This window comes from Aythya fuligula, chromosome 25 (assembly GCF_009819795.1).
Source record: "Aythya fuligula isolate bAytFul2 chromosome 25, bAytFul2.pri, whole genome shotgun sequence".
Classification (NCBI taxonomy): Eukaryota; Metazoa; Chordata; class Aves; order Anseriformes; family Anatidae; genus Aythya; species Aythya fuligula.
In genome coordinates this window covers 2,675,555-2,701,341 of record NC_045583.1, presented here as the reverse complement: position 1 = coordinate 2,701,341, position 25,787 = coordinate 2,675,555, and the positions used below count along the sequence as shown (strand labels likewise).

Here is a 25,787-nt window from a genome sequence, read left to right as displayed (position 1 = left end):
CCGGTGGTGTCTTGCAGTTTTGTTAGAGTACAACATAAAAATAAATAAATTCACAAGGAATGACAGGAATCTGATTTAAAAATAATAATAATTCTAGAGCATCACCTGGAGATCTATTTGGTAAAGAGGGTCCTTTAACGCATCTGGATCATCCTCTTCATCATCTTCATAGTAATCCTCATCTGTCAGAGGCAAATCAGCAGGTTTTAACAACAAACAGAGCAAAGTACCTCAGGATGTTCTATAGGACTACCATTGAAATCCAAAGATCCACAAAGAAATAGCTGCGGCACTGCTCCATCAACAATTTTGTATCCAGAATATTTGCTTCTTAAGTTCACGTGGTTAGGAAAAAAAAAATACATCCCAGAACAAGAAGGGTCGCAGCGGGATTCTCAGGGAATGCAGAGGTGAGATGAGCATACACAAGATACCAGACAAGCAAGTTTGTTAGTTACGTGCACTATTAATCTTAAGCCTTGATCTTATGCCAGGGTGACACATTTCCAGTTCTGTGCTAATGTAAGAAGTCTCCCTTACTGTATCAGCCTGTAGGGTTCTCCCCTAAGACTATATGCAAACTGGGGAGGAGAGGAAAGGAGATACTATACACGCTCTGTCTGCTTTATGCGGCAATTACTTCTCAGATCACTCCACAGGCAAGTTCACCCACTGCTATGACACTGCCATTCCATCTCCATCACCAATCTACTTCTCCATCTTTGAGCACCAATACTCTCTTCTGAAAGAAATACCTGCACGAACCTCACAGCAATGCAAAGCCTACACAGCATCCAAACTCTCATGTGACAAACAGTCATTTAATCAGTGTGTTCTTCAAAGACATGTCCCTCTCACACAGGAAAAAAAAATCCACCTTATTCAAAGTCCCAGTGTATCTGCTTCCCCTTGCCTGCTGTCAAGGAAAGAAAACTAACCAGAACATCAGCAACTCTATTTTAATCTGGAAGTAATGACCTTGAAGTTGTTACTTACCATACTTGTTTGTGGACAGAATATCTGATAAGAACTGTCCTGCTAAGCCTTCATCTTCATCCTCATCTTCTTCCTGATCCTCCCACATATCATTTGAATCATCTGTTTAAAAAAATAAATAAACCTAGAAATAAACAAAATACAAGGCGCCCGGTCTATCAGTCATTATACAGGGACTGTATAGGTTTTAGGCAAACATCCCTGCTTTAGTAGATGGGCAAAGGGAAAAAGCTGCAACCACTGTCATCTCCTTGGAATGACTGACTCAAGAATTGGAGCTAAGCAAAAAGCAGAAGCAAGAATGTATCCCCAAACAGGGAGGAAGAAAAGAAAACTGGATATACCAAGCTAGGATAATTTTAGTGGGATATGATCAGATCCCATCTTCCAGATAAAGTGACCCAAGATAATTTCCAGGTATAAGAATACACAATAGTGACTGACCTTATCTTTTGGATTACTATTTAAACCTTTGTAATTACAGGTATAATATTTACTATTGTCAGCTTCTTATTACTGCAAATACTTCTGAAGAGATTAAAAAGCAGATTTAAGCCATGGAAAGAGGAAAACCAACCCCCTGTTTTACCTTGACTCCAATCTGCGGTTGTCTGTCGTGATGCATTTGCTTCCATTGCGTTAGAAAGTTCATTTATTATTAATTTTAAGATTTTTACTAACAAAGGAATGTTTGTCCAGCGTTCAGGATCTATAAGAGAAGAAAAGTACACATTCTCACTGCTTTTCATAAAAGTTGTTTTTTTTTAAAAAAAAAGCCTTTTTTGTTGATGTTGTGTTGCTTTTTGTTGTTTTTAATTTTACCAAATGTTTAAAATGCTCACAGACAAATAAAACTTCCAGTTTATTTTGTTTTTCCTTTTTTGTTTGTTTTTTTTTTGAGGAAAACAAACAGACAAAAGAAACAAAACCCAAACATTCCTTCCCATTCCTTTTGTATACCTTCACAAGCTTCCAGAAGTCTCAACTGCAATATGAAATCCTGCATATTTTGAACGAAGAGAACGCATGGTTAAAATCTTCACAGTTGAATGAGTCTGTGAGTATACTCAATGAAATCACAGTTACAGATGACTTCATTAAGCATTCTTCTCTGAAGTTATTGTTGCAGGGCTAGGAGTGCTTTCAAGTAAACGAGCTGTGCTGCACTCCCACGCCTGGCTCTCCTGCTTACCTTTTCTGTGAAGCTGCAGGCTCCCACCTTTTCTCACCAGGGTTTCTGCTGGGTTTAATTATGACATAGTATTTTTGTCCTTAATTGCAAAAGTAAAGACCCTATCAAATAAATGAACTGGGAGCACTAATTTTAAACTTTGTTCTCAAACGCTAGCAATTACCATTTTATCTGATCTGACAATATTTGAGTTTGCTGGTTTGTTGTTTTTTTTTTTTCAAGCAAAGAGTAATAAAATAGCAGGTGTTTTGTAACTGCTGCTTACTTCCGAAATGCCTAGTGCTTTCCCTATTCATTTCCCTGGTTGTCAGCTTAGTTATTTTTGAAGCATAACCACATCACCACCTTTGTCCCGAGCATACAGCAACTGAAGGCTCGAAGAGCACTGACTGCGAGATGGGCTGCCAGTAACGTGTGCGAGCATCACACAGCAAGCTGCAGAACCCAGCTCTCCCTCCCCAGAGGGAACTGCCCAGCGCTCTTTCTGATTTAACGTCTGCATCTTTCTCTAAACAGTAACCTCTGATCAAAGATCTCAGGTGCAACCAATTCAGTAAGACAAGTCTTATGCAGGACACTGGTCAAGATGTCCTGAAAAGTGATCTCTAACTTGTTGACATCACTGCAAATATTTGTTAGTTTGTCTCATGAAAAAATATCACTTTTTTGTTTGTTTGTTTAATCTTTATGTTTACTAAACAAGTTTTCCTCTGAGAGAAGCTACTAAGCATCAGGATATTATCAGTTTATCTCATTAGATGGAACAGGATGATGGAGAACAGCAGCGAATAACTCTCCATCCCATAATCACCTCAGCCCCCTAGATAAAGTCAGAAACAGCAGGAGTCTTCCAGATCAGTCTCTCAAGGACTAGGTACATTAAGCACCTGATGTATGGATTAGTTCTAAAAACAAATCTCCCACAGCTCTACGTGACCTCGAAGATCCATTTTAAGGCCATTCGTAGCCTCCACTAACATTAAAAAAAAACAACTGTTAAGAACAGCAGAGTAATTACTTACTTTTGGCTGATTTTGATCGTGTCCGTATTCCCTCATCCATATTAAATATTTCTTCTCCCTTTACCCTAATGTCCTGAAGTCGCTTGTCATCTGTGTTGATGCCATACTGAAGGAGTTTACACAGTGCTACAGAGCTAGGGAGTAGGGAATAAGAAAATTACCGATCAGAATTTCTCAGAACTACCTGGTTTATACAGTGAATTGTTGATAGGAAACAAATCTCCAGAGCAGGCATTCAGCTGCCCCTTGTGCACCAAGAACAAGCATTACAGAATTTTCCTATTTGTCCTGCTTTTTGTCAGTATCCAAAACTGGACTCGCCACTACTGGACTCACCACTACTCGGATGATACAGAGACAGCATTGTACAACAGAGTTTAACCTCGTTCTCCCTGTCAGCTTCACCTTTGGCTTTTCCCCACGGCCAAAAGCAGCTCCAGAGAACCCTGCCGACAGCCCAGCCCTGTTCTCCCTCGGAGTGGGGATAAACCACAGCTCTTAGGGACAAAACAGACTACACGTGATTGAAAACAGCAAGAACACTTATATTTTAAAGATGCTTTTTCTTATTGCTTATGCTACAGTCTATTGGGCTGCCTTATAACAATGACACTCCAGCACATAGCAAGATGTGAGTTGGCAGCTGGCGTGACCCCTTAACAGTGTTCTGTTGGGCTTCTCACTTCCAGAAAGTCAAAGGCATCAGCTGTGGCAAAATTTAAATACCAAGCATTTTGTGCTTTGGAATATTGTACTTGGCCTCCACTGGAACACAAGTGTGCTCCTGCAGGGAAAGGGAGAGAAAACTGTGTTGCAGTTTCTTTATTGACTTTTTAAGAGCTCATTAAATCACCAGATTATTTTAGGAAACCCTCTACAATACCCTGAGCCTCTACCATGGTCTACAAAGGGGATTTCATGGCCTGAAACTATTCTCATCCCATTCACACGAGTTCAACATTAAAAGCAGTCCTGTGCTTGCAACAGCCACCCCCTTCCCGTTGGGATCACGCTGTTCCTGTACAGAAACACGAGGCAGCGAGAGAAGCACTCAGAGGAAGAGCAGGGATTGCTCCAGTTACCACAGCTCTCCTGAGCCAAACTGACAGGGCACAAAAAAATTTCCTCCTGTCCTATGCCTGCACACGAATCCGAGCCTGCAGCAGCTCCCATTTCCCTCACCCCCAGAGCATTAACTGCAGTGGGATGATCACTAAGCTAATGTCAGTGCATGGATCCTTACAAAACGCCCTACCTGACTTTGCCTTCGTACTGCCCGTAGAACAAGTGCTGCCGGCTCATCCACTCGGCCATCACAAACTCCAGGGCAGGCTTGCCAGTCGGTCCGGGGAGACTGCACAGGAACTCCAGGAGCGGTTCCAGTTGGGAGTGAACCAAGTGAGCAAACACCATAATTAAGGACTGCAAGGGAAAAAGGGAAACATTAGCTGTACATAATTTAACAGCTGAAAATGGTTTTATCAAATATTCAAGTCACTGAGTGCCCTGCAGGAATGGAGACCGTGCTTACCAGCCCCGAGAGGTAAAGGAAGTACAACCAGCTGCGAGGAACGCAGATGTGCAACCAGCTGCGAGGAACGCAAAGCAGGCAAGAATGCTATTACCAGCAGCAGTGATATTTAACTCCACAAAACACACGACAGGAATGAATTTACTCGTGCCCATGCCCTCAACCAGCAACCCTTCCTAAAGCAAGGATTAACAGCTTAAAAAATAAAAATAAAAAATTGGAGGTGGCAGGCTTCTGACTAGCAAAATATCACAAGCCAACACGCAGATACCGCAGGTGCCCTGGTCTGCTCGCTGCACCACATGCTGCACACGTGGTCCTGTACACACAGAGCTCAAAATCTATGCATGTGTAACACAAATGTCCCAACATCAAGCTAAGATCCACAGCCAGAACCCACAGGCTCTTCCCTTTTCACCCATGGTACCCCATCCTCACAGACCACCTTTCTCTCACATCATCGCATCAGAATGCAGAAGCGCTTCTATTTTGAATGTACTTCAAACACAAGTTTTTGGGATAGAACTGCAAGGTTTAGAAGGGTATTTACAAGACATAGTTTTACAGTCCATCTCCTAAAGGCCAGGAATAGAATTCACATGCTGCCTGTATCTAAATATCAGTCTCGAGGTCTGACATCACCTCTACATGCTTCCTCAGGGAAAAGCTGTCCCACTCCAAAGACCCATCTCAAGACAGGGGAGAGATTTAGCATCACGAGAGGCTTGTTTCTCTTCCCCAGGTACAGGGGCTTCATGTAACTAGTTCAGATTTAAGCTTCTGGATCTTTTAAATCCCCAAATGGACAAAGTGAGAGCCCTTCTGAACAGTTATGAACAAACAATGTTTCCCAGGGGGGAAAAAAAAAAAAAAATCAAGGCTTTAAGATAAAATCTGTGCTGACATCTGAATGACCTTCCTGCTTTGCCATGTGCTGGCTTGAAAAATGCACATATAAAAATCAGAAATGCGCCAAAGATGAAAGGGTTAGAGCAGATGAGCCTCAGCCAAGTGCTTCACTGAGGGCAAAGGTGGGATCTTGCCAAACAACGGGACCTTGCAACAGGGCCAGCAAATTGCCTTCCCACAGCTGCGGCTTGGAAATCAGGGCAGGCATCACTTGCTGTTCCACATTAAGGGCACAGACAAGAAAGACAGGATGAAGAATAAAGACTACTGGCATAAAAATGTTCTATAAAACCACGTGACTAAAAGTAAATCAAGCCTAGAAGTGATTGTGAGGCTCTTGTCTCGCCTGATGCAGGCCAACTACACCTCCTGTCACCAAAAGTTCACCTTGTCTCAACTCCAAGGTATTCAGTCATCCTTGGAAAAAAGCACAGAAACACATGAAAACATGCCTTTGCCACAATATCTCTACTTCAAGTTCTAAAGGTTTCTTCTAAAGGTTCGCTGCTTGCAAGCACAAGGTCATGAGAGACTATTTAAGGTGCATTAAAGCTTACCCAACAAGAACCCAACTTACCGAGTAATCTGGACAACTCTGTATGAATAAAGGCAGGCATTTCCCTGACTGCTTCAGGGGACGTGCAGAACCTCCAGTTGCACTACCATAAATAATCAGATACACAACTAAAGAAAAAATCTGATATTTTTTTCCTCCAACACTTCTGATTATTTTCCTGTGTGCCTGGCCTGCTCACCTGCATTACACTGAGCGTCTCCGCTTGTTGCATTTTGCTCAGGATAGCTCTCAGGATCTGGTCCAGGTTCTCTCCCAGCTCACTTCCTGCTTTAGAAATTAAAGTGGAGACCAGCCTGCCCACAAAGGCAGCAGTGAATTCTGACGTCCTTGGATCTAGAAGCTGGCTCACCACCTGCATCACATACCACAACCCATTGTGGCCTTGCTCATCGTGCCACTGCGCAATTTGCTCCAGCGCCACTGAGACGTAGGCACGCAGACACTCGCCGCCGTTCTAAACAAGAAAGTGATCGTGTTAGGATTTGCCTTCCTAGCTGTGTGGAAAAGCAACATGGGAAGACATCTCCTTTTACCACTCCCAAAAACCCCTTAGCCAAGATGACAACAATGGGCAAACTGGTGGCACTGTGAAAGATTCAAAGTCTCTTGTATACAATAAAATGGCTGCCTGGATTTCAAAATTATTTAAAAAATATTTCAAAATATTTCCATTCATTATGAAGACAGTCACTCTTCACCTACCCAAACATCATGAGGATCACCTAGCAAACATAAAGTCAACCTGAAATAGTTATGTTTGTGTTGGTTTTGTTACTCAGAGAAATTCCAAGAGATTCTAACAAGTGAGAGATGAAGACAGCAAAGTATAGCATGAACAAAACAAACCAGCAGCCAAGCTGCAATTTTAAAAAAATCTTCTCAAAATGAAGATCCAGCACAGCAACCAGTACACTGGTCTCCACCTTCTTCTTGTTGGTCTCTAATCTATTCTTGCTGGTATGTTATTTATGGAAAGCCATTTCAATGGTCCATGTTCACATGACAAAGGGGATCTTGCACTAAAAAATCCCTGTGTAAGGAAACGAAATTATCTTTGTTATTTAGAAGCCAGCTAGTAGACAGAACGAGAAGGCACTCTGCACTTTTAGCTTCAGAAGTTGTTTTTTTCCTGCTTGCTTAAATACCCTAAAGCCACCACCAGGTAACAGCAGAGGTAACAAAGGTAAGCACTACCACTGTGAGATGAATCTTTGCTATCTCTCCATTCAATAAGTGGCTCAACCAAGAATAAGTTTGTCCTCTCCTTCCCATCTTTTTCCAACTACATGAGTACAGGAGAAAACTGCTAGACGCAAGGTGTAGAAGAAGGTCTTTTGCTTCCCCATGCCTGAGAGTGTTCCTGCAGACTGCCTCTGCCATTCCTAGCTGTCATGAATGTTATTACGAAGGAATGTGAAAAGCAGTAAGTTTTCTAAGTTTTAGGGCTCCTCCAGAGCCCTAAAATAGGAAAAAAACAAAAAAAAAATCAAGGCTGCTGCTCTACTCACTCTGATCTTCCAAATTAAGGAACAAGTGGTAAAAGTCATTGCAAGTACCCGAACAGCAATGCTTTAATGACGAACTGCAGGTGGGGGCCTACAGATAAATTGTAGGCAGCTCCTGAGGAGCTGCCAAAATAGCCATGGGCAAGCAAAGCCTGGGCTCCCTTGAAGGTTTTGCCAACTGTCTCATTTGGTCACCTCTCTTGAACTCGCCTAGCCCTGCTGTTCTTACCACTCCCTGCAGTGTTACCTGCATGGTAGCATTGTCATCTGTGTTCAGGCTGCACTGAGCCACTGCAGGGAATGCTTGGCAGATCAGGAGCTGGGACAGAGGAGGTTTTGTGTTCCTCACAACTGTGGTCAATATATCAATAGAAGTCTGAAAGGAAAACAGAAACAAAAGCACTGTTACAACAGAAGCCACAGTATGTGAAGTCAGCATCAGTCAGCACTGCAAGCACCAAAGTCATAAACAGGAGAGATGTGACCCAGTACTACCATCGCATCCTGACTTGACAAACTAGTTATTTATTTTAAAATCAGAGGATCTTGGAGTCATGCACCCACAGTCCCAGTATCTGACACAGACACATGACACTATGCACTGTAGAAGTTCTTAAGGCAGTTCAAACATTAAAAAGCAGTTTAAAACAACTTAATATGGGAAACAGTTCCACAGGGATGTACAGTATCCTGATATACAGTGATCAGTACAGCCAGAGAACTGTTCTAGCTAACTTGATCAATTTTGCTTTTATCGATTTAAATTTAATTACCTACTATTTATGGTATTTATGGGCTTACTTCCATACAATTATTCTATACAGTCAGTGCTTAACCTTTTATAAGTGGACTTTTTACAGAAGTGACAAACCTGTATAATTTATCTCCAGCAATTTATACAAGTCATGTATAAATCAGAAAAGGTCTCAGAAAAAAAAAAAAAAAGGTAGGGAATTGTTACACATCCTGCTGGAGAACATTCCACCAAAAAGGAAAGACTGTCACTGGTGAAACAAGGCTATGGCAAAGCAAAACAACTCAGGATATGCTGCAGAGATTGGAATAAGTCCATAGCAACAGTTTACTTTTGGAAACATCTCCCCCCACCTGCAGTTTGCCTTCTCTCCACAAAGAAACCTCTACCAAGCACTGAAGTCATTGTTCGAAAGCACTTTAAAAGCAGCCTTCCTGCTCTGCAGACCAACCATCCTGTATGTTAAAGAACAGGGAATCATCTCCAGCTAAGACCAGGTACCACTATAGCACTTACTGCACAAAGCCCTGCTGGGATCTTGTCAGCAGGGGCCTGCATGATGCTGACAAGAGTTGGTATTAGCCTCATCTGCATTGGACCCTGGCAGGCTTCTATCTGAGCTAGCTCCTTAAAGATATCTTGGGCAAGAGAAGCAACAACTGGATCTGGAGAGAGAAAGCACCATTTACTAAAACATGCTAACAAAGACATCTCATTTTTTGCTACTGCTATTTCAAATCTGCATAGCAGAAAGTTTCTCTTCTAGCTTTACAATATGAATTATAATGGAACGAACATTGATTTGTTATGTTTTCAGCACAGTGATAATCCTGGCCAGGATCCATTAGCAAAAACAACCGTACTTTGAAAATGTCATTTAAATGCATACCGTTGCTGTACTTCAAAAAGATTGCAATTGTGAAGGGGCAGATTTTGTTCTCCACGCTTGCTGTAAATGCTGGGTCTACCGTACAGACAATGCACAGCGTCTCCATCACAAGGTTGAGGACCTCTGAACTGAACTGAGTTGCCAAGTGGATCAGTCCGTCGAGAATGCTAGGAAGGAAAGGCTGCAACACGTGGGTGCTCTCAGAGATCTTCAGCTGGTCACAGTAGCTAGGCAAGATACATAAAAATGTGCAGAACATATTTGAAGTGATTTATACATTTAACACTGGGTTATATATATATATGAATGGATATTTCACCCCACCCATCCCTTTTCCTTAAAATCACAGGATCGTACAAGTTGGCAAAGCCCTCCAAGATCATCTGGTCCAACCACGCTACAAGAGTGTCACTGCTTACGCAGTGTTTAATTACTATGTTCTACAAGTGAGCTAGAAAAGATGAAACAATTTCAGCAATAACAAAATACCCGTGTCATTTCAACACAAATAAAGGCGAGTTGGTTGGGGGTAAGGCTGTGTGTTTACATGTGTGTGTGGTTTTAAAAAGTAATTTTCAATTTTTGCTTTAGAACCAGTAGAGCAGGAGGTTTTATAACTTCTTTACAAAAACAGGATGGAAAAAAGCAAGCATTCCTTATTGCCCTGATTTGCGCCACAAGGACAAATTATGTTATTCAGCCATCTTTGTGCCTGCATAGTACTAACCTGGATATCATTTATATGGCTGTTATCACTCCCTAGTTCTGCTTCAATTTGGGACTGTATCCATTGTAACATTTTACTGTAGCTAACTTTGAATCTCAACTTCTTATTCCTCATCAGAATTAGTCTACTTTGAACCTGCTCATTTCCACTTTTAATCTCATATTCATTCCATGTCATATTTTTTTAAATGTTGTATTTTAAAGTACCACATTTAGAAGTGCAATTTATACCACCTGGGGCTTTGGAGTTTCTTCGCATTTGCTTACCCCCAGATAGCTCTGACTGCAGAGATTCGGACAGAAGGCGGCTGGGTTTCGTGCAGACCGCTGACAGTCGCTTGCAGGAACTGCTGGATTAATTCTGGAGACATCGCCACTGTGAAACGGCTGGCAGCCCAAAGAGCACGGCCCAAGAGAAAAGGAGACACTAAAAGAAAACCAAACAAACAAATACTGCTGGTGTCTTTCCCAGAAGCTGATAAAAGACAACAGAACAGATATTTTCCATAATTGCCCTTCCATCTCCAAGCCAGACAGGTTCAAGGATCCAGATAACTGTTTGAACTGAAGGCACAGTGGTTCACATTTAAATGACTTGCATTAGATTTTGTAGCATGTGTGCATCCAGAAGACAAAATGTTGGCCTTTTCAACACGTACAATGTGCCCAACTGCACTCACACCACCACATGCACACAGCAATCTAATTCATCCGATGCTTCCATTTTTAAGAGATTTCCAAGGCACTTAGCAGTTACTTGAATAATAGCCAGGGCCCACGTACCTGAGAGGTTGAGGTCTGCAAGAACAACGTTGGTCAGGAAGCCGTGCATATCAAAGTGTATCCGACCATTCTTCACACTGTCTGTAATAATAGACTTCACAGAGCCCAGGGCAAGCATACAAGCTTCATGTATCTTCCACCTGTAAAGGAATTCAGATGTTTTTAGGCGTTCCCCACACCATCATCTCAATAAATATATAAAAAATCTGAAGAAAAAACATTATTATTTTTTTTGGCCTAAGCTATCACAACTATTTTCTTGATCCTGAAGCAGAGAATTTCAAAAGACCAATTATTCTATGTGCAGAAGCAGTATGGTGCCCAGTACCTCAATGATTTTAAGAAGTTTATTTTTAAATTACATTTTGTTAAGTAGGAGGAAATGGGGTTATGGGCAAATAACACTCCTCCTTGGTTTTGTCTGTGAAGTAAATAACCTCCTTTACAATTTATCACATTCAAGGCAGACAGGGACTCATGTCTGACTGCTCAGGCGTTCAGTTGCTGCTCACTATACAGAGTGGCTATTCAGACACTGATCTTCAGATCAACACAAACACTGAACTACTGCACTGTAAAACCAAGAGAGAACAGTTCTGGAACAGCAATCAGGTCCTCTTTCAACTGAGTGTTTTCCTATCCCCAGGTAATATTAAAAATTGTGACTTTAAAGTTCTCAAATTGAACATACGTATTTGCATATAGCACCTAAATCTCCCCTTTACATCACTAAAAACAAAAAACAAAAGATATGCCTGAAATTCTGAGCCCATTTAACTGACCAGAAAGCGAAGTTACTGTCAACATCTCTTCAGATCACATATAACCAATAACGGCTTCCAATGACATGTTTCAAGGAACTGTCAGGGCCTGGAGGGAGGGAGCCTGGGACAGATAGCTTGTGCTAGGAGGGGCTGAAAGTCTGCCACATGAAGACTTCTGTATCTGGTCTGAGAGCTGCTGTACTTCCTTTTTCTTCTTCTTAGAAGTCCCCAAATGCAATCCTTGCCCATCAGCAGTAATGCCACAAGAAGAAAACGTGATTGACTTGTGCTGCACTCAGCGCTCCAAAACAGCCTGCCACTTTTATCACTGTCACTCCCTGCTGCCCCATCTCCTTACCAGTGCTCAGCACCGTTGTTTTTAGCCTGCTCAGCTTCCTGCAGGTGCCTGGTAGCTGCTGCAGCCAAAGCAGTGGCACTCTCATTCTGGAAATCAGCAGCCACAGCCTGCACAGAAGGAAATAATAATGTTTAATTGCACAGACTCTAAGAAACTGGACATTTCTCCAAATGCCCCACATAAAGCTAAATTCATTATTTATTATTGTTATTTTGGCTGCTTCTAAATGTGGAACAACTTTCCTACCAGCAAGAGATCTTGCGCGGCAATCCTCACAGTATATGAAAAAGTATCATCATCTTCATCCTCCACAAACTGTTGTGGATTTGCAGTCCAAACTTTTATCTGGAACAGAAAGGAGACAAGAAGGACACGGTGAATACCAAATTCAGAAGAACAAGTGTAAGAGACAGCTTTTCTGTTCCCAGTAACCTAACTTTTGCCAAAACTACTTTCAGAATTTCTCTGTCATTTTCTGTAGCTGATTTTTCTCATATTGTATCAGAGAAACCTTTGAAAAGAGGAGGCCTGCTCTGTACTGCATTCACCTTGCTCTACGGCTCCTCATTTGAAATCAGAATTTGACAAACTAATGACTGACCTGGAATCAATGCTACGTGGCTTTATTTATAGATGAGGAACGGGAGAAGCAGATGAATCTTTAACAGAGTGCCTGCTTTTATGCATGCCTGCCTAAACAGGAGAAGCAGAAGATGGCTCACAGGCTTGGGAGGCCAGAAGGCATGAAGAATTTCAGTAAACATTATTTCATGCTACCCACACAATCCCTTCACTATCACAGAAACCTGGCTAGCCCTTTCAGCATAATAATCCTCATTTTCACAGCATATTCCTTCATCTGCTGTCCACATTATACTCTGTAGGAACATCTGGATGCTACTGCCCTAATTCCTGGCACAGTAAATTGACAGAACAGCCTATTAGATTACAGCAGCTTGCATTCACTGAAACACTTCCTAGGACATTAACTGTTTTAAATCTCCTATCTCATTTGCTTCCTACACAAGAAAAACATGCTCACCTGCTCCTCTGTGATCTGCATGTAAAGGAGGATGTAATAAATCAGCTCTGGCAAAGCCTTCTTCACTGTGCTCTTAAATTTGTTGTTTTCCAACAAGGCATGAACAAATTCAAATATGCTGAACACCAGATTTTCAAATCCCAATACTTCACCTGAAAAAAGAAGAAAGTGAAAAAAGCAACGTGACTGAATATGCTAACACAGAGAAAGGTAAAAATGGGTGCCAAATATAATTACAGACTGTTAGGCTGTCTGGCGGGGTGATGTTTATTCTTACTCCTGTACTAGCTAGGACAGCAGCAGCCCCAGGAGGATGTCTGACCTCATCACTTTCTGCTCTTTTCCCACATCACTGCACACCCCTCATTAAAAATGATCAAGCCCAACCTAAAACCTGTTCGGTTTTCTTTTGTCCCATTATGTTTACCTCAAAATTGCTGTAAACCTCACTCCTTGAGTCATTAGAAACCTTAAATTATGCAGCTTCATTGATCACAGTCAAATGAAACTTGGAAAGAAGTGATGGATGGTGTCGTAACAGCGTAAATGTACATTATCACAAACTCCTAAGGTGTTTCTGCAACTGTTTTGGCAACAGTAGTATTTAGGTAAGTCCATTCCTCTTCATATGAGAGCTCAGAAGTGCAGTTGAACAAGTTCTTACCATCGGAATCCACAGGATCCTCCACCTCCTCTGTATAATTTACTTCTGTTCTCACATAAGTAGATGGAGTTAAGCAAACATGCATTTCTGAGGAGCTGCATCTAGTTAGGAATTAAAATTCCCATTAATTGAGATGTTTTCTTTCTTACAAAACACTGACTTGCACACACTCCTGTGCTTCAAACGGAAGACAAGCCACAGGAGTTCCTGACCTTGTCCACTGCCCAGCTTCAGAGACCATTTCTCCATCACCTGACAGCATCCCCAAGATAATTTGATACACGTAAACCAAATCCTCCAAGGTAACCCAAAACTTCACCTGTATTTAAACTTTGCCAGAATGGAACCACTCAGACTCAACCTTCCCAGGGGACAAGGAGCCAATTCTAGACTTCAGTGCTGCCAAGGGCGAGGAGCCACGATGTGCTCCCACATGCTGCCTGGTGCTGGCTCTGCTCCTACACTGGGAGGTGGCAGAAAACTAACCTGGGAGCGGAGAGGAAGGAGGATTCTTCTGGGACAGTGAGCTGACAGATCCAACACATGCCAGAGCAAACCCAAGGGAAGGAAGGCCGAGACTCCCCTTTTGCAAACAAAAACTATTTTGTCAGCTCAGCTGCCAGCAGAACTGCAGTGGGAGTCAGGACAGGAGGGGAAGAAATACATTATCAGCAATTTAGCAAACAGCTCCTTTTGTTTTAACAGGTGTCTTTAAAAAAATGCAGTAGGATTGTGAAACAAAAGACTGTCCAGGCAACTTTGGTATGAAAAGGTCAGATCTGTGCTCTCTGGAACAGCCATGCTTGTTAGATTACAGAGGAAAAATGAAATCAACCCTTGTGTTATTACTGCAACACACTGCCCAGTCCTGGTGCCGATTCAGAAAGTTCACAAAAAGCTACAAGAAGGCTCAGTATTCTACAGCTTACTGCCTCGCTACAAAAAGCTAAACCAGCAACTTCTGGATTAACAATATGGAAAGATTTGACTTGTCGGTTTGCACGTCCTGGGAAAACTACCAACAGAATGCCTCTTTAACATAGCAGATTGTGCTGCAAAGTAATGACTAAGTGATAACATTCAAAATGCAAATCAAATTCAACTTCTGCAGCAAGCATAACCACTCATTCGTACTGCTGCAGCAAGGGATACTGTAGATTCTTCTTTAAAGTCTTTACATTGTGACTAGACATAGAATCATTGAGCAGCTTGGGTTGGAAGGGACCTTAAAGACCACCCAGTTCCAACCCCCTGCTATGGGCAGGGATGTCACCCACTAAATCAGGTTGCCCAGGGCCTCATCCAACCTGGGACAACTTTCTAAGAAGGTAATTTTCAGTGAATAGTACCAGAAATACTGCAGATTGGCTACAATTCTATAGCCTACAGTTGGTGCTCACGTCATTCAGAGTTGACTTAAGCCAAAAGAAACTTTATGGAGCCTACTAAGTAACAGATATCCCATAAATCTATCCAACAGACTCGTAGTTCTGGTCCTCGTGGCGTAGGAGATAGTTTGTCTTGGTCTAATCGAGTTAAAACCATTCACTGCAAAGGATATAAGGCAGCACTTTCCGTAAGGGTATTCCAGACGATGGGCAGGATCTGCTGCATCGACGAAACCATGTGCTTCGGGTAGTTCTTCACCAGTGCTGTCACAGCCTGGAAAGAAAGAAAAACATCAGTCAGATGGGAAACCAGGTATGACCATCAAAACACACAGCCCACAAGCTGCACTTTCATTAACAACTGAGATAATCCAAAGCCTTGCTGCCACTCAACAGTTTTTCTAGATTTTTTCTGAAGCATTGTGCACATTAATGGAGATAAGGTTAGGGCGATGGTGATGGGCCATGTCCCTCAGGGGTCTGTCCTGGGACCGGTGTTGTTTCATACCTTTATCAACAACACAGACAGTGGGACCAAGTGCACCCTGGGCGAATTTGCAGATGACACCAAGCTGGGTGGTGCAGTCCATACAGCAGAAGGAAGGGATGCCATCCAAAGGGACCTGGGCAGAAGTGGCCCACATGAACCTGATGAGGTTCAACAAGTCCAGGTGCAAGGTGCTGCACTTGGGCTGGGGCAATCCCAGACATGAGGACCGGCTGGGAGGAGAACTCACTGAGAGCAGCCCTGGGGAGAAGTTAGAGCCAAGCCAGGCAGTAACTGGCTGCACCCACACCTGCAGCCAGAGTCACTGCAGGGACTCAGACATCACCACCATCACCACCAGGGTGCAGCAAGGCAGCTCCTTAACCCCTTCCAGCCACTCTGCCAGCCAACAGCCAACTCTATCTCAGCTAATTGTTCAGCATCTCTTTAAAATCACCTCTAACAGCTCTGCATTAAAGCCCTTTCTTTTGCTTGCTTCAAATCCCACTTGCTTCTTTAGAAAGAATCCCAAAGATGTGGATAAAAGCTTAGCACAGCTCACCAGCAGCAGGAGAGCTGACTGTTCAGCTCAAGTGCAGCAGGTGCACTTCATGTCCTTTGCTCATAAGCTGAAGAAATTTGCCTCCAAACAACTGACTACAACTTTGTCTTCCATGTTAGAACAAACAAGTTGTGATTAATTAGTTTTTGTACCTAATTACCTGTTCAAACAGCAGGAGAAGCGTGAGCATGAGTTTTCATACCCAACAGGTGTCAAAAGAGCAAATTTTACACATACGCAGCACTACAGCAAGGTTGTCAGATGCTTTAGACTCTTGGTTAATTGGTGCTCTTGATACGATTTATTTGGTATGCAGTAATTATATCTGTATTCCCATGTTATGAAATTTGCCTCAACTCTATTACTTGTCATGTTTAATTACTCTGTTTCTCTCAAAACAATCAGCAGCGGCACGTTCAACGACAACATCGGAACTGGGATGCAAGGATCATGGAGCTGCAGATCCTCGAGCCTCAAAGGCAGCAATTTAATTCATGATCAAATACCAAATAACAAAGCAACGAACTACACTACGGGTATTTTGTTCTGGTCTTCACGGTTGAAAATATTTTTGTTCTGGCCAAACCTCCACACCCTACAAGGCTTAAAGGCACTTTCCTGCTGATAACTTATTCTAAACCCATAACTACACTTGGAAAGATTTGGGACAAATGAACAAACAGTGGTCTCACCCCAGTGCCATCCAACCTACTTAACTTTCTTAAACTGGGTAACTGCCCAATGGGATCAGGCAGATGTGTACACTTCAGCATAATTCAGAAAAGTTTTTGACACTGCCCTGCATAATGTTCTTAGATGAAAAGTACATTTTAGGTCAGTGCTGCCTCTGATTTCCCCTGAGATTTCCATGCACCTTGGAGTACACAGCTCTCAAGAGATAGGAATGAAAAAAAAAATCTTCCTGTCATTTGCTTCCTAGCACTTACATTGAGGGAAGGAAAAAAAAAAAAGATTGAGTTTGCATCTGGTTGAAAATTTATTACCAAAAAAAGTCTCGATTCCCTCTCCAATTGCATCTGCATTTCAAGGGGTTCCTATAGTGATCTCATCTGTAGCGCTGGCTTAACTGATCTCTTGAGGTCTCTCACTTCTACATTACAATGACTAGAAAATACACTTTCCTAGAAGGAAAGGCGATTTATTGGTCTTACATTCAAATCCCTTTTGCCTCAGAAAATTGGTATCATTAGCTTAGAAACCCTAAATGACAAGATCATGAATTGCCCTGAGCCAACAGCCAGGACACTCATCTCCTCACAAAAAGCCTGCCACAAACCACCCGTCAGCAGACGATCTCCAAAATTTACTGTTTAAATCTGTACTGATTTTCTGCTGCCATCAACACCACCCAACGTGAGAGCAGTGTATTCAGATCTAAGTGCTGCACCTGTACCCAACAACGGCCAAAAGCAGATGCCCACACACAACTAAGGAACAGAGCAAGAACACGATGACATTTTCTCAAATACTTTCCCAGCTTGCTACATCTTACAAGAGATTCCTGCTGTATGTCAGTGCAGGCGAAGTAGAAATAGCTCTAGTTCCTGTAAAAAGTTACGGAAATAACAAAAAAAAGGCTCCAGCCTGATGCAGAATGTATGAAAGTAATGTGAAGAGAAGGACTGGTCTATGCCTGCAGTCAAACTACCAACCACAACTGCTTTCAGTGTAGGCTGAAAACTTGCTCTACTATTAAAAATCCCAACCCGAGGATCTGGAATCAGAGACTCACAAATTCTTGAGCTGGAGCCTGTTCAGAGGTTACACTGCGGAGTATCCCAGAGCACTCCCTTTGTGTTAGCTTTGCTGCTCTGCACAGTCAACGGAGACATCAGCAGCATGAACCATGAACTTCTCATAACGAAGGCAAAACCACCACAAGAGACACTCTCAACAAAACCTGCCAACATCCCAGCCCAAACTCCCTTCCATTTGGTGCTGCACAGTGAGGAACGTGCTCCTCCTGTTTCCAGTGTACAAACCCTGCAGCCTTACTGAGGAAAGGCAATAGGAGGGGAAGCGATAGGATGCTGCACCAGGGGACATCTGCCTTTAACAGCACTATGAAAACAAGTCCAACAACACAGACCTTAATAGCTGCTAGTTTGTATAATACAATAGTGTCCTCCTGCAGCTCCCAGTGCTTATTTTCATGGCTCCAGTGTAAAGCTAATAATTATGAAAAACGTGATGCTTGTTTTCAGTAACTCTTCCTTATTGTTTTCTTCAGGAGCGTGGCTGAATGGGTTCATAAACCTGTACCCTGTGACCCAAGCAACTTACCCCAGCACATGTGCAAGTAAATGAAAACCTGGATTTGATTCTGCAACTTCTGTTTCTGAGCTCCTCTTTTCTTTCCCACGTTGCAGGCAGCAGACCCTACAAGTCCAGTGCTCCCCCAGCAGCTGACGGGCTCACCGTGTCTACACTGGCACTCTCGTCCCCATGCAGTGTGCTACACACACACACAGCTCTGCAACCCACTTTCCCTTCTCTTGCAAGGAAACTGAGAGAATACAAAGGCTTTCCAACTCCATTTTGCAGAGATAATTTAATATTAAAGAGTGGGCAAGTTCTAGAAAAGCACCTACACAAAACAAGCTCCCAAAGCCTCATTGCAGCAGAATTCTGCAGCAGCTTTAGGACAGATAGAACTGTAAACACTGAGCAGGGTCCAAACACAACGCATGCAAGGTGTCTCAGACCAGTAATCAACAAAGACACACATCCTTATGGATCTTGCAGGCATCTACACTACAGGCAGAATTATTTTGTTGCATGGCACTGGGAGCCAAAACAAAAACCTCTGTGTTTCCTAAGACAAACAGTACCAGGAGAGGTGATGCATGCTCAAGTTTCTCTGTTTTCCAGCACACCTGACAGTGTAGTTGTATTTGATTGTTATTGAACCAGTCTTAACTGACTTACCTTTAAGACTTCCATCTTAAATCCACTGTCTGATGTGGGTCCATCAGGCATTTGTAGGGCCTGAACGAAAGCCTCCGTGAACTGCTGCACCACAGGAAAAATGAGGACTTTGGCAGCACCCTGGTAAAAATCAGCGCAAACACAGGTCAATTCAAGGCAGAGATCTCCCGTCTGACAAGGAAAGCACCAGAAATAAGAGAAATGGTGTGTGTTTTCCTGCTACAAACCCAGAGGGACTCACGACAACTGCAGAAGGCAGTTACAGTGCCACTTGTTTCAGATGTCACTTGGGCTCTCTCCTTGTGCTGGGAACTGATCTCAGCTGAATCCCACCTTCAAACCCACGCGGCCCAGACCGCTACAAAGCACGCACCTGCCTCGAAGCCATTCGCCTCAGACTCTAAACAGAGACCCAGACAAGCCAGCCAGGAATCTCAGAAGCAGCGCACGTCCTCCTGAAGCAGGCACCTCCGCCTGATTAGATGAATCACGCCCTGCACCCTCCTGCCCAGGCCCCCCAACCACAAAGAAGACCCAGGGTGAGCAGCTCACACACAATTAACGCTGAGCCCTGAGGACAGCATTTATCTCTCTTTTGAGCCACCCTCCCACAAACCAAACAAGCTCCTTCTGAGCCGAGTACCAACAGCTGGCCTCAAGATTACTGGGATGATTCTTCCTAAGAAAATGCAGGAAGTATTTTTCCAGATGTCAAAACACTCCTTGGCCAAGCAAGTACTAGTGGACAAAAATATTTTTACTGAGATTTTTCATTATAACTCCTTATCTAAGACAGCTAAGATGTTTAAATTAACTACAAAATACCACGTTAGCAATTCTTACAAGGATTACCTCTCCTTTTACGCGTGTCAAATTTGACCTGAAAGAACTTTTTTTTGTATATAATGTAAAGGAGACTTTCAGTCCCCCTCTAGAATAAGGCAGTGGGGAGCTGAAAAAGACTGCTGCCTTTTGGATGCTGGTACCAGTGGCAATATGGTGTTGCCTAAGTAACTTTGTCAGTGCAGCAGAGATGCACTGCAGTTATCAAAACTTACCAAAAGCCTGGACTGAATTCCTCCCTGTGCAAACAGGAAGGAAACAGCAGAGAGAGACACTCAGCACGGACTCAGAAAACCAGATGCTAGAATAAGTCGTTCCCATCTCCCAAAAGTTGGAAAGAGCTATTCAGCGCCTGGGGAGTGCTTTTTATCTTAACTACTATCCTAAAATTTTTGTTTGGCTTCCATCGCCCCTTTGGGAACAAAGAGCTGATGTTATGTTGGAGCAATCGATTGAGTAGCAGGAGCTTGTAACCAACGCCTAATGGGAGGGCCAGAAAACCAGCTATCAAAACCCAGACTGCCCAGGTGTGGGGGTTAGGACACACCGTCCACCTGGAAACTGGGATTTCCAAGCACAGGGGTGATGTACCATCTCCTCCCCACACCAACTCCCCTTCTCTGAGCTCTGACGTGCTTATCTGTTGATCTGTCACACGTTAAACTTAGTTAAGGAAACCAAGTCACAGTTTCAAGGCATGCATGTAGATGAGGGAGCGAGCCACTCTGCATGTATTAAATTACACCCTCTCCCCCAGAATTACAGCTGATGGCATATAATTCTCCAGGTGTTTCATTTTCATTATTAACAATTATTTAAAGCCTTGCTCAGTTTGAATTCAATGTATGTTGTAGGGGATGTTACACTCTTGCCTTTTCCAGCTCCTCCATGTTACAGATCATGTGGGCACACGTGGTAAATATCTCCACTGCACGTGACCTTGTGCGAATACCATACACCTAGAAAAAAATGTAAATAGATAAGGAACATGAGATATGTTAATTTTAAGTTATTCTTTTTTTTTTTTCTTTTAATTGTATTTTTTTTTGCTTTTATTCCCTTTTATTACTAGCTTCAAAAGTTCTATTGAAACGTTAGCTCTCATGAATTACCACAGCATTGAGAAAACTCTAAGTCTAACTCTTACTGTGCTATAGTTTAACTGTTAAACCTGGTGTTTCCGTGCTCCAATAAATATCCCCAACTAAAACAATTCAGTACCAACTTAATGGTGAAGATCATACCTCAGCCATCGTGAAAATTTTGTACATCTCTGGAAGAATAACAGGAGCAACATGCGGCATCTGTGTGTCTGTCACTTCTCGTGTGAACTCTAGAAGGTGAAAAAACAGAGCTAAGTTCTTGTAGGAAAACAAATTTGTAGCAACACAATGGAGAATTTCTGGGAAAGACTAAAGACATTGGAAACACTGATTTATACTTGACTAGATTGGTTTTGTCTGGCCTACATAATGGTAAGCCCTAAAGGCCAGCAGAAAGGTCTTACGCTCTCACATACACGTACCTGTAAGCACTCTCATGGCTCCGTGCACTGCATTCACATCCCCACTAACCAGCATCTCCATCAAGAGGCTGAACAGCTCGGGCCAGGCTTCAGGCCAGTCCCAGTGGGCGATTGCTGACACTGCATAGGCAACGCTCGAGCGCACTTTGCTGATCGATTCTCTCAGCCCGTTGGGTAGGAGCTCCCTAATCGCAACTTTTGCCTGTAGAAAATAACATTAGTTAGCAAAACACATCCTCAAACACGAGGGAATTTGAAAATATATAGACTTCTATATACCTATGAGCATCTCCTGATGCTGAATTGACATCAGTTTTACAAAATGAACACTCATGAGATAACAAAAGTTTGCATTTTATTTTTTTTTAATGGAAGACTGCAGGGCATGTTGTAAAGTCTCTTCACGCAGAGCAGTCGGCCAAGCAAACAGTAAACTGCCTTTCCCAGCTCCCAGCTGCAATTAGATGGGATGTAGATATGGATGGAAGACATCCAGGGTTAGTTAAGATAATTGGCAGTTCCGATGTCAGGGACTATGTTTGCTTACTTTGGAAGATTTGGTAAAGTAGAACTCGTCACCCAACCCTGCGGGGACAGAAGAAATCAAGCCAGCACTTCTGGGGCATAATTCACAGGATCTGGTTCAAGGAACCATCTCTGGATGGGATGAATCATACCCTAGATGTGAAGGATGGTCTAGCCAACAGTCAAAGGGCTGGAAACTTTGACCATTTTAGCTAGTAGATATTTCTACTGAACAGATTTTGAATGAAACCCAGCAGACCTTTAAACTGAAATTTGTCATGGGAAAGTAGCCTGCAAGTCCCAAGCTGGAAAACACAGGATCCAGCAAATACCTGAAAAAAAGACTGCCAGAATGTTAAAACTTTCAAAGCAGGCTTCCTTTAGTTTTACTCTCAGAATGACAGCAACATTATGGCTGAGCTTCTCTTACAGAAATCAGCCCAAGTATCCTTAGCCTATCATGGTTTCAAGCGACTGAAAACGCATTTTTGAAGTGGAAAAATGTCCGAAAACCTTAACTGGAGTCATTAATCTCTTGTAACACACAAGAGCAATGACACTTTTAAAGCCAACTACAGAGTTAATACCCTTGATGGATAAAACATCTTGAAGTAGACAACGTGGAGTCAAATCTTACCCTTTCTGTGGTCTCTGGAGGTCTGAACTTTTCTGACTGAGAACACCAATGAGTTTCCACATACTGTTTCAAAATGACAGATGCTAGCTGTATTAGAAGAGAGGTCACAAGTCAGTAACAAATCCTGCAACCACGGCCAGGATTACCCCTGCCCCATTCGCTCAGCCTTCCATCCCACGTGCTGCTTTTGGAGGGGTGACAGCCCTTGTCAAAATGCAAAAATCTTCGAGAAATGGAGAAAAAGCCCCCTGCAGTAAGACGACCTGATGGTTGTTTCTTGCACAATGATGGCCTGTACAGCACTGACACAAGATGACAGCTTTATTTTCTCACCACTAAGAAGGCATGAGGCATGGCCATGTGGTAAGCAGAGAAATACAAAGCCCAAACCTCCTTTTTGAGGAGGAAAACACCTGCACAATGACCGCTGCAAAGACAGGCTGCATTTCTGCTTGCTGATGCCTGCTGCCCACCCACCAGGCTCCCCACGTGCCCACACCCAGCACGCTGCCCTCCCAGCACCAGGTTGACTGAGTCCAAAAAGCACCAGCTTCAAAAAACGAAAGCTTACGACATCTGGAGATATTGAAAGAGAAAGTGACTATTCTGCAGGAATTTAATCATAAATGGAGAACGATGATGGAAAACTACCTTCAATTCTCCACCTGGAAACGCCACGGGACATTCTACAAAGCAAGGAAATTACTGGGGAACTGATTTTTTCCAGCTTTGGGTAAACTCACCTGACGGATGGCCAGGGCACCCTGAGGATCCACAGTCAGTTCTGCTAAATGAACACCGAATTCTGCAATATTAAAAAGAAAAAAAAGGTTGTATCGTAGCTTTTATTCCCACACAGCAAAACTCATCAGGATTTTTGGAGAAAGAGGTAATACCGATTGAATGACTCATATGTGGGAAGGAGAAGACAATTCCAAAGTACAGCTTCTCACATGAATCACCACCATTAATTCTCCCTTGCGTTCTCTGCACAAACTCCATTTATTTTCTCAGCATCTCATTTCTTTCTCTCAGGGGCAAAAATTTTGCAAGCCAGGTTAATAACAAGCAAATGATTTAGAATCTTTACAAACTATCTTGCCTACAACAAAATGTCATTAGGCACGGCCCACAGGGGGGATACAGGGATGGGGTCCAGAAGGGAGCAAGAAGCAAGCGGCCACCCGGAGCAGGGGCATCACTGAGGTTGTCCCACGGGCACAAACCTGCACCAGCAGCAGGATCCAGGGCTGCAAGAAGTTTGCTGCTAAGGTTTTTTTGTCTGGAAAATGCACAGGATGCTCGTGATGCCCAAGCAAGTTCTACAGCAAGGGCAAAACTGAAATGCTCACGCCAGTTCTGTCCATGAGGAAATAAAGAAAATAAGTAAGAGCAGCTGTTGGGATGGTAAATCCACATGCCTCAATCAATGTCCTTTAAATCACAACTTCAAGCTCTGGGATAACTGTACTAAATGCTTCGTTAAATTTCATTCACCTACTTAAGAAATGCATTTGTGGTTTCAGTTCCAGAAAGTGGGGAGCAGAAGGGATGTCCCACGGTCCAGCCAGCACCAGCGGACTCCCACGGACAGGACTAAATGTGCTTAAAGCATCCCTGGCCAAAACGGATTGAGAAATCTTCTCAAAGAGTTCTGCAGCCTTCGTCAGTGATGTATCCAAGTGCTGCACAAACGTGGTCATCTGTGGTCCTCCTAATAAGCACCTCACTCGCTTTTCTGGCTGGGGAGAGAATTGCCCCTCACCTTCCCGTGCTTACATCAAACAAACCCAGTTCCTTCAACGGATCATGCATTTTAAAAAAGAAAAAGAAAAAAAAAATCACTCTTATTCCAGCTGCAAAAGCAGGGAGACCCATCCTGAGATGTTATTGACGTCACACTCCTCTCAACCACACTATTCGTCTAGGAGCCTGAGATATTCCAGACCCCAACACAGCACTGAACATCAGGCACATTTTAAAGGGTGTAAGTGAACTAAGAAGCCAGAATAAATCCCATGGCTTCACACAGTTGAAGGCAAAACAGTCACACCAATGACATCTCTCAATCTGTCATTTTCCAACCTGCACCAGCGGTGCATTTTAGGGTACCTCAGACCGGTGAGTTTTCCTCGACAGCAACAAAGGCCGAGGCTAATCACCTCACAAATCTTACCAAACTCTTATCATCCCCCGTGGCAGTTTCCTTAAGCAGCGAGCCGTCCCTTCCATCAGACAAAGCAGACGGATTTATCCAGAACATATCATATAAAGCAGTACGAGCCTCGCAGCACCTAGTTAGCCAGCTGCTTAATGAGCTGTTCCAAGAATCCCTCTAGGGACTGAAATGACACCGAGCGCTGCATAGCTCACTGGCTCCTCAGTTTTCAAAGAATTGGTTCATTATTGGGTTTTTCCAGTTGACTGGGAACTTTCTGTCTCTGTCGAGGGTAACTGCAATTGAAATGCACCTCTTCCTAAGTGCTTCCCCCGCTTATGTGCTGTGGATCTGACACACCAGAAACATGAAGTCTCCCTCCTAAGTCTGTAAAACCAAAAGCTCAGAAACTCGTAGTGAAAGGCCCGATACAGGGAGCATTTAGCAAACCCAGTTCCTCCCAGCTCCTCTCCATCAACCTTGCTGTTCACGATCTCCTGCTCTCCAGCTCCTCCACAACCAAGGTTCCCACAGAGCATCAGCAGTTCACGCCAGCCCCACGCTGCTCCAGGGCAGCCCTGAGCCAGGCTGCAGCGGGGCCATGCTTGTGCAGGGCAGACCCCGACACCCGTGGGCAGGGCTGAATGTCCCCAGCACGTCCCCTCCTCCAGCCCGGCTCTCTCCCAGGCAGCACAGCCGATTTACTCGCTCCATCTCAGCAGAGCTTTTCCATGCCATGCTTCCCGTGCCTGCTTCAGCCCTCCCCAGAGCAGCAGGCCCGCAGCGCACGCAGGCAGCAGAAGCACGAGGGATTTCTGCCCTGCTTTGTTCTCCGTTCCCTCCTTTCTGGCCCATTTGCCTTTGGGAGCAGGGCAGAGCAGCAAATGGATATTTCCAGGAATCTCTCCACGCTAACAACCGCATCTCTTCTCCAAGCAGCAGTTGTTAGCACAGCCCATTGCTTCTTGAGGCATCGCTGGGGCTGCCTCCTCCTCCTCCTC

The 25,787-nt window shown here is 43.4% G+C and overlaps 1 protein-coding gene across 1 annotated transcript in view; it reads right to left on the bottom strand.

Moving 5' to 3' along the window:
- IPO9 (importin 9) overlaps window positions 1-25,787 on the bottom strand; it is a 36,723-nt gene that overhangs the window by 2,400 nt on the left and 8,536 nt on the right. The window contains exons 3-24 of the mRNA XM_032203003.1: window positions 23,372-23,433; window positions 22,629-22,715; window positions 21,467-21,668; window positions 21,186-21,274; window positions 20,814-20,900; window positions 19,099-19,218; window positions 15,274-15,374; window positions 13,713-13,771; window positions 13,049-13,200; window positions 12,253-12,351; window positions 12,007-12,113; window positions 10,885-11,024; window positions 10,369-10,528; window positions 9,376-9,602; window positions 9,003-9,151; window positions 7,980-8,108; window positions 6,406-6,681; window positions 4,466-4,632; window positions 3,211-3,344; window positions 1,586-1,705; window positions 997-1,098; window positions 106-182 (exon numbers count right to left, since the gene is read on the bottom strand). Of these exons, the coding sequence (XP_032058894.1) occupies window positions 106-182; window positions 997-1,098; window positions 1,586-1,705; window positions 3,211-3,344; window positions 4,466-4,632; window positions 6,406-6,681; window positions 7,980-8,108; window positions 9,003-9,151; window positions 9,376-9,602; window positions 10,369-10,528; window positions 10,885-11,024; window positions 12,007-12,113; window positions 12,253-12,351; window positions 13,049-13,200; window positions 13,713-13,771; window positions 15,274-15,374; window positions 19,099-19,218; window positions 20,814-20,900; window positions 21,186-21,274; window positions 21,467-21,668; window positions 22,629-22,715; window positions 23,372-23,433 (2,846 nt within the window). The remainder of the gene's footprint in view (window positions 1-105; window positions 183-996; window positions 1,099-1,585; window positions 1,706-3,210; window positions 3,345-4,465; window positions 4,633-6,405; window positions 6,682-7,979; window positions 8,109-9,002; window positions 9,152-9,375; window positions 9,603-10,368; window positions 10,529-10,884; window positions 11,025-12,006; window positions 12,114-12,252; window positions 12,352-13,048; window positions 13,201-13,712; window positions 13,772-15,273; window positions 15,375-19,098; window positions 19,219-20,813; window positions 20,901-21,185; window positions 21,275-21,466; window positions 21,669-22,628; window positions 22,716-23,371; window positions 23,434-25,787) is intronic.